This window comes from Podarcis erhardii (assembly GCF_964252035.2).
Source record: "Podarcis erhardii genome assembly, chromosome: 10".
Lineage (NCBI taxonomy): Eukaryota > Metazoa > Chordata > Lepidosauria > Squamata > Lacertidae > Podarcis > Podarcis erhardii.
The window spans coordinates 25,984,734-25,993,312 of record NC_138500.1 but is presented as its reverse complement, the minus strand read 5'-3'; the positions used below and the strand labels follow the sequence as shown (position 1 = coordinate 25,993,312).

General features: G+C 42.6%; 1 protein-coding gene across 1 annotated transcript in view; it reads right to left on the bottom strand.

The window, feature by feature from the left end:
* Window positions 1-4,329: 4,329 nt before the first annotated feature.
* Window positions 4,330-8,579, bottom strand: part of POLR3B (RNA polymerase III subunit B) — a 60,666-nt gene continuing 56,416 nt past the window's right edge. Inside the window, exon 28 of the mRNA XM_081878371.1 lies at window positions 4,330-4,944. Coding sequence (XP_081734497.1) covers window positions 4,815-4,944 — 130 coding nt within the window. The 3' untranslated portion in view covers window positions 4,330-4,814. The remainder of the gene's footprint in view (window positions 4,945-8,579) is intronic.

Genomic DNA, 8,579 nt, shown 5'->3' with positions numbered 1-8,579 from the left:
ATAGATTTTCATGAGAACTTTAAAATGTCCCCAGACTGGAAAAGTGCAGAACTGTACTGTATTTAAGATTGAAAAAATGAGAAACTGAAACTGAAACTGACAAATTCGCCCAGTGCAATCTTATACATGCCTGTTCAGACGTAAAGCTTATTCAATTTTATAAGGTTGCACTGTAAAAGGCTGGTTTAGCCTGACTAAACAGTTGGTTCAATCCTCATTCAGTAATCATCAGCATTTTACCATGTTTCTGACATTCTACAGTGGTACCTTGGGATAAGTACTTAATTCGTTCCGGAGGTCTGTTCTTAACCTGAAACTGTTCTTAACCTGAAACACCACTTTAGCTAATGGGGCCTCCTGCTGCCATCGCCACGCTGCCAGAGCACGATTTCTGTTCTTATCCTGAAGCAAAGTTATTAACCTGAGGTAATATTTCTGGGTTAGCGGAGTCTGTAACCTGAAGCGTATGTAACCTGAAGCATATGTAACCTGAGGTACCACTGTATTAGTAAGCACTCACATTTTCCCTTTAACTCTTCTGTCTCTTTAAAGAATTGTCATTTGTTTTGTATGATTGTTTCTAAGCTTGAACCTGATTATATAAAACATTTACACTTTGCTGCTGCCATGAGTGCTGGAAGGAAGACTGCTCCCTGCTGCAAGGCCCACTTCCACCTGGCCTAGGGGACGGGTCCCAGACTCATCCTGAAAAGCCAAAAGAGGCTCCTGGGAAACCACTGGGACATTGCTGGAACAACCCTTGGGTCGGGGAAACTGGCTAAAATGTTTTACAGTTTTTAAAACAGTTCTAATTTTGGTTCCTCTGTTTTGTTTTTGTCAGGCTGGGGCTAGTTAAATGTTTAGTTGGGGTTGGCAGTTATTTTAATTTGGGTATAACTTTAAACTGTTTATTGTTGTTGTTATTATTGGTTTCTATTGATTTATTGGTTTGTTTGTTGCCTGTATAGGATATTCTGTTTTTTAATGTTTGATATTTTGTTTTTTATATGTGCTGCAAGCTGCTCAAGAGTAACTAGGGATGAATTTAGCTGCATCAGATGCTCTCCAGCTCCTGACAGTTTCAAAACACTTTCTTAGTAGACCACAAATGAAACGTGAGCCAGCAGTGTGGTGTGGCAGCTAAAGAGGCTAGCGCAATTTTGAATTTCCAGCTTGCCAGTTGTAATAGCACTTCTCTGTTTTGCTCAGCTGGAGTTCAGATCTGGATGCCAGAGTTTAAGGAGAATATCAACAAACTGGAAGGTGTCTGGAGGGTAGCTTCCTGGTTTTTGTTAATTAATCTTTTTTTTTTTTTTAACATTGCTATGTATTCAGTGATATCTTGGGAAGAGTCAAGCTTGGCTGCCATTTATTACAGTAGTTTCTGAGGAAGTACTGAAACAAAAATACATTCTGGAGTTTTCATCAATATTAACTGTACTACTGCATGAAATTTGTATTTCAACTCTACTGATGCATGGAATTTGTTTCATATATGGATATTAACTTTACTAATTATATTGGCTGTTGTACCTTGTTGAGAATTAGTTGTGTGTTTTGGATTTATATGTATTTGCATTACATTCTTTTATATTAGGTTGAATCTTTTATTGTATATACATTTTATTAATTCACCATTCACTTTATTAATCCATAACTTGGTTATTATGTTTGTGTTATTAAGGGACCTCTTCCTCTAGTTTATCTCTGTGCCTGGAGTGTGACGTCAACAAAAGAGGAGGGTTCTGAAGTCCAGCTCTTATGAGAATAGGTTGAAGGAGTTGGGTGTATTTAGCTTGGAGTAGAGATGATTAAGAAGCCATAGCATAGCTGTCTTCAAATATTTGGAAGGGCTGCCACATAGATAATGGAGCAAGTTTGTTTTCTTTTGCTCCAGAGTGGGCAGCCCCTTACTCAGTGGGTTCAAATTACAAAGAAAAAGGATTTAGACTAAACATGGGGGGGGGGGACTTATTGATGGTATAAGCTGCTCAACAATGGAACAAATTGCTGCAGAAAGTGATAGGCTCTCCTTGGGTAGAGGTTTTAATGCAGCCACCTATTAGCAATACCGTAGCAATACCGTAGTACTGGTTTTCTTGCATCAATAAATAGTCAGACTGGATGATCTTTAAGATCTTTTCTGACTCTGGTTCTATTCTTCTTTCACATTTATTTATTTACCAAAACTTACATACTGCTTCATTGTTAAAATAAAAAACCCCACTCCTCGAAGTGGTTTACAAAAATATAAAACATTTCAAATGACTTTTGTGAAGTTAAGTGCCAACAGTCTATTTCCACCACAGCACATCTTTTTTGTAGAGACCCAGCTGGTCCCAAAATGCTCAGCCTTACGGATCTGAACTCTTCATCCTGACACCACCTATCTAGTTAATTTACATCGCTCTACCTGTTTTAGCAGGCTCTGCAAGAAGATCAAACCTATCCATTCTGAAGGAAATCAGATCCTGAAGCTGAGGCTCAAATACTTTGGCCACCTCATGAGAAGAGAAGACTCCCTGGAAAAGACCCTGATGTTTGGAAAGATTGAGGGCACAAGGAGAAGGGGACGACAGTGGATGAGATGGTTGGATAGTGTTCTCGAATCTACCAGCATGAGTTTGACCAAACTGCGGGAGGCAGTGGAAGCCAGGAGTGCCTGGCGTGCTCTGGTCCATGGGGTCACGAAGAGTTGGACACGACTAAAGAACAACAAAGTGAACAGAACAGATACCAATTCTAAAAATGCTATCTTAGAATGTCCTCAGCGTCAGCTTCTTACCCACACTTGTTTCCCAGGACCTTACAGAGATATTTCCTAATGTCACTAGCACAGATAGTCAGGGTATGCAGTAGCTACATGACAAGATTCAGATCAGTTCAGCACTTTGGAAAGCAGCTTGCTCTGGTACGAAACACTTTGGAGGCTCAGGGCCTGAATCTGCTGCATTGCCCCCCCTTACTATTATGGGGAATCAAACATAGCTGCAACTCTCCCTGCTCTCCCCCCCCCTTTGACAAGTATATGCAATCTGCAGGCATAGTAGCCCCTACAAACTGGCTAAACCTGCCAAATTATAGGCAAATGGGTCCAGGCACCTTTAAAGTTCAGTTTGTGCGGACAGGAAAACTGTAAGAAATTTGCTTCACTCTCTGTGGTTAATTACGAATACGGCATACATCATGCAGATGTCTCTGGAAAAGTAGCATTTTCAGAAGCATGGGTCCAATAACAAAGGAGTAATGATAAATGTGTGGGGAACGTCAAGCTGGTGTTCTGCTCAATTGGCCCTGTGAAGGAATTGGAACCTACTGCACTATTTGAATGGGCCTTGTATGATGGACTGATGCAAATCATATGGGAATTTGCGTCTTTGTTGTCTGCTACATCTCTTTCTTGATTTGAGGAGTTTAGAGTTAACGCGAGAAGCCTGATCTGCTTTGGGGCTCAGCAGAACTTCATTGCGTATGTGAGAAATGGGAGATCTCTTGTCCAAGAGTGGGGAAAATTAAAAGCCACTAATTTCCTGAAGCCTGCAGCTCAAGGGCAGAGCATGTGATTGGCAGGGAGCAGGTAGAGAAAGGATATAGAAAAGGGAGCCAGGCTGGAGGTGGATCTAGCATAAGAAGAAAATGCTCTGTAAGCTTGGAAGAAAGGAGAGCCTGGTAAAGTGAGGGATGGTTTATGTTCAGGGAAAGTGGCTGGTACTTTAATCTACTTTATTTTGCTCCACTGGGGAATTTGCTGAATTTGCATTTTTCCTTGAAACTCTGTATTTCCCCCCCATCTTAGTATACCGTTGATTTGTTTCATAAACCTGTGTGGCCTCAGCTTATTGTAAACAACCTCATGTCTGGAAACCATAAACTGTGCTACTTTGAGAGACTTCAGGGAGACACAAGGCTAGAGCTTAGGCTGGTAGAGAAAGGGCACACTAGCAGAGAGAATTTCCCCCAGCAAGTTATTAAAAGGGGAAAGGGAGAGTGCAAGACATGGGTGCATACTCTGCTGTGGCCAGATCTTCTTTCCCCTGGAAGCACGGGACCCAGAGTGCTGGGAGGCGGCTGTCACAGACACCTATTGATAGGTATGAATGTGTGAGAATGTGCCACAGAAGGACTTGAATGTCCAGCATTTCCAAGCAAATAGCTATAAGATCACAAAACAGACAAGAACAAGATGATAAGTTGTTTCAACATATCCTCCTTAAAGCACTATATTTGGAGAGCTCTGTAAAACTATTCCCCTTCTGATTTGAACCTACGGCTGACACTCTTAATAGGATCTCAGTATTGCTACACCACAAAAGCTCAAGACCTGAAAAATGTAACTGAAATTTTTTATTCATTAAAAAAACCCAAACATTGTGCAAAAACAATTACACTAACCCCAAACTGTGCACCAGTTAAGACTCTGCAAAACTGTTCCTTGAAATCCTATTGATTTCAATACTGTGTTCCCACTCTTAAGTTAATGCACATATTTAAATACTGTGTTGACAAAGGAAGCAATCCACTAAGCATGGCTGATCTGCAGTGCTTCCATCCATTTGAAGTGGAAACTGAGTTTGCATAGTCCCAGTGCCTTGGTGGAAGGGGGCACCTAGCTTAGTGCCACAGATAAACACCGCCTGAGTCTTTGCGCTAACAGCTTCCAACTGTTCTTCTCCAGCATTGTCCCGCAGTCAAAGAGAGAAGAAAAAAACAGTAAGGAATTAGGGGCCAATTCGGTTTTAGCACTTCTGAAGCCACTTAAGCTCTTTCCGATTATATTTCCGCTTGCCATTTTGTCCCTTCATTCCTCAACACTTTCATTCATTATACTTGGCCAGTTTTAATCTGGGTATAATGTTCATAGACTGGAGTTCTTGGAATAACAGTTTACAGGCATATGGTATGCGCAGGGAAGACACATGACAGGAAGACTTGCAGTAATGGCACCTGAAAGATAGGAAAGAAACACCAAGGTCATTGTATATTTACGTAAAAGGGACAAAGAGATATATCCATTTCTTTATTGTATTTTATCACCATCTCTTGGCTAAATTCCTCCCAAGTTGGTTAATTGCAATAAAATATATACAGAAAAAAAACAATTCAAATTCAATTAGCCTTTATATTGGTTAATTTACAAAATGTTAAATTAGGAGAGAGGGGAGAGTATTTGCATCACCGCCCAAATGGCTTTGTCCCTGGTTGCTACCTGCTTCACCTATGATGGTGAAGCACTTGTAGGAGAGAGTCTGCTGGTGACCTCAAAACACAGGCAGGTTTATATGGGAACAGGTGTTCCTCCAGGTACAGAGGATCCCAAGGTACACAGGGCTTTAAAAAGTCAACAGCAACACTTCAAATTGTGCTCAGATATGAGGTAGAAACTGCTATTTAAATGTTTAGCTTGGGGTAGCTGCCCCAATGAAGGTGGCAAATCATAAGACCCATGCTCTCTTAATCACTGCTATTTATGAAGAATTACTGCTCTGCCCAAAGTCATCCAGTTGTGGTCACCTAAGGCAGGGTTAGCCAGTGTGGTGCCTTCAGATGTGGCTGGACTACAGCTCCCATCACCAAGGCCAATGGTCAGGGATGATGGGAGTTGTAGTCCAACAAAACTATGGAGGGCAACATGTTGGCTACCCATGAGCTAAACTCTGTGTACTGGCACTACAGAGCTGAACCTAATGTAAAATAAAGCCAGGCAAATTGTTCCTATGGTAGATGAACAGCTGAAGAAGGAAACTACATTACTTTCCCTACAGAGGGCAGAATGGCTGCCTTTGCAGTCAAGGAACAGAATAGCATCTTACCTAACCAAGACCCCAACTCTTCCCCCACTTCAACAGCAGTTCTATTTAATTTTCCCACAATCCCAGGGAGAACTGCTACGATAGAAGCATTCAGGGACATAGTAGGATTTTTAAACAGTGACTCCGCTCTTCCCCTTGAGCACCAGAAAAAGGGGGGGTCCAGGACAGTCCTTCCCTGTCAGGGTGCTGAACCCCAAATAGCTGCCTGATGACACCTGGTGCTGATGCTGAACTTGTGTGTTGCAATTTCGGAACTGGATTATAGTATCACTTTGGCGACTGGTGGCTTTGAAAGTGCCGCTTTTGAGTAATTATTTTTATACCTCTTTGCAAATTACATTTTAAGTATGATATAGGTCAGCATTATCTTATAATGAGCTAATTCCAGTCTACAAAGAAGGGTCATTCTGTACGAGTTCCCTTCCTCTCCCACCCTACTTCCACTACTGGCCCACCTGCTGTAAATGTTTAATGTAAACTGGTGTGCTCCCCTAACTGCAGTACGAGCCTCTGTTGCAGCCCTGTATTACCAAGGAAACCTTCAGTCAGAGGCACAGAAATGTTAATTGTGGTATTCCAATTTAGGGGTGAAGAATGAGGTGCCCCCTCAATCTAATTTGTGTGCTGAATGAATGGCCAGACCTGTACTTGCTGGAGCTGAGAGGAAAGACAACAATACGTTCACCCACACACCACAATTAACAGGTTTCCCCGAGTACGCCTGTCCAAAAGCAAAAGGGAGCCCACTAATTCAGTTGCTCATGGTTTCATTAAGGCCAAGCACATACATTTTTAGGGATGATTAAAAAAGAAAAAGAAGGTGGTTTGGGCTGTTTGGATCTTACTCCCTAACCTGTGTAGTGAGATTAAAATCTTCCTCCCACAAGTCATTTGGCATCACATTGAAGCAGAGGCAATAGAGGGGGGAGGCGTGTGTGCCTGAGTCCTGTTTCCCCCACCGCAGGTAGAAGAGCAAGGGGGCTAGAAAATTTCCAAAGAGCTTCCAGGATGTCAGTTTTCCTGAATCTCTGGGTTGATCATATATTTAGCTGGGGTTTCATCTAAGGAGACCATTAAGTTGGGCATTATCGTGCCTTTGAAATGCCCATAGGCATCATCCTAGAGCCTACCCAAAACAGGTTACACAGCATGTTGGGAAGAGAAAATGGCAACCTGAAGACTAAAAAAACAAAAAACAAGTGTTGCTTGGATATATGAGACAACAGATCTTGTTTGCTCAGTGTGTAGTAGCCCAGTTGGGAGCATGAGACTCTTAATCTTAAGGTCATGGGTTCGAGACCCCTGTTGGGCAAAAGATTCCTGCATTGCAGGGGGTCAGACTAGATGACCCTCACGGTCCCTTCCAACTCTACAATTCTATGATTCTAAAACAAATATAAATAATAAAATTTATCAACCGCAACCATCTCTTGTATACAGTTTGGTTGCATTTCTGGATAATGCACAGACCTAACTGCTTTGGGCAAGGGCTGCGGCTTGGTGGTAGAGCATTTGACTTGCATGCAGACGGTTCCAGAGTCAATCCCCAGCAAGACCAAGCAGGGCTGGGACAGACTCTGAAGAGCTGCTGCCAGTCAGTGTGGACAATGCTGAGATATATGGACCAATGGTCTGACCTGGTATCAGGCAACTTCCTGTGTTCCTAGAAGTTTGCTAGTGGTACAGCAGACTCCAAGATCGCCTCTCTATGTGCCCTGCCTCCCACTGCAGGGCTTCTTCATGCGAAGATCGCAGAGTCAAGAAGAATGCACTTTCGACCGACTGGAAAGAAAGACCAAGAGGTCGTGTGCACTCTTTTGGGCCCACACTGTTTATCCAATTCCCTTTCCTACTTCCCTGTGAATTATATAGCGCCATCTATGTGCATGATGTTTTACAAATGATGAGACAGGTCTCTGCCCCAAGGGGCTTGTAATCTATAATTCCACACAGGGAAGACAGCAGGTGAAGAATGAAGGCTTATTTCCCTTAGGCCTGCCTACAAAAGGGTATGTGGAGCAAGAGGCTGTGCTGAAGGCTTCCCAGAAAGCCAAATACTTCCAGATCTGTGAAATAAAAAATGTGTTTAGCTCAACACATCATCATTCTACTGGATTTTCTGCCTTGGCAGCTGCATTCATATAGTCACCAATTCCAACCCTCTCAGAATGGCTTTCCAAAATAAGCATTTAGAAACTCCAGCTTAAGGCAAGGCAGCCTCCCACAACCTGGAGGCCTCTGGATGTTTGAGACTGCAACTCCCATCAGCCCCTGCCACCATGACCAGTGATCAGAGATGATAGGAATTGCAGTCCAAAATGTCTGGGGGCACCAGGTTGGGGAAGGCTGGTGTTAACGTCCTTGCTGAGTGCTTGAAATTCTGGACTAAGGCAATGCATAGCTGATGATTGCATAAAGTAAAAACATTCTGGATAGCATTGTTTTTACTCTGCTGTTCCCTCCTTGAAGGAGCCCAGTCCTAGTGCCAACAAAATTGTCCATTGTTAAGTTGCACTAGAAATGCTATCTGGTTGATGGTTCTTGGCGATACGTCCAACTCAAATAGCCACCTTCCTTTTCAGTCTTCCATGTAGTTTTTAGAGTCGTGTCGTGCAATAAGCTTGTTTATATACCAATTCCTCACTAAAGCTGGCCAAGACCATTTCAGAGGTCTGGAGCTGCTGTAATTGCCTAGTTTCTATTGTGTTGCTCATTACAGGGCTGCTTGGCTCCCACTATTGACAGACAGAACACATCATCACCTAATAA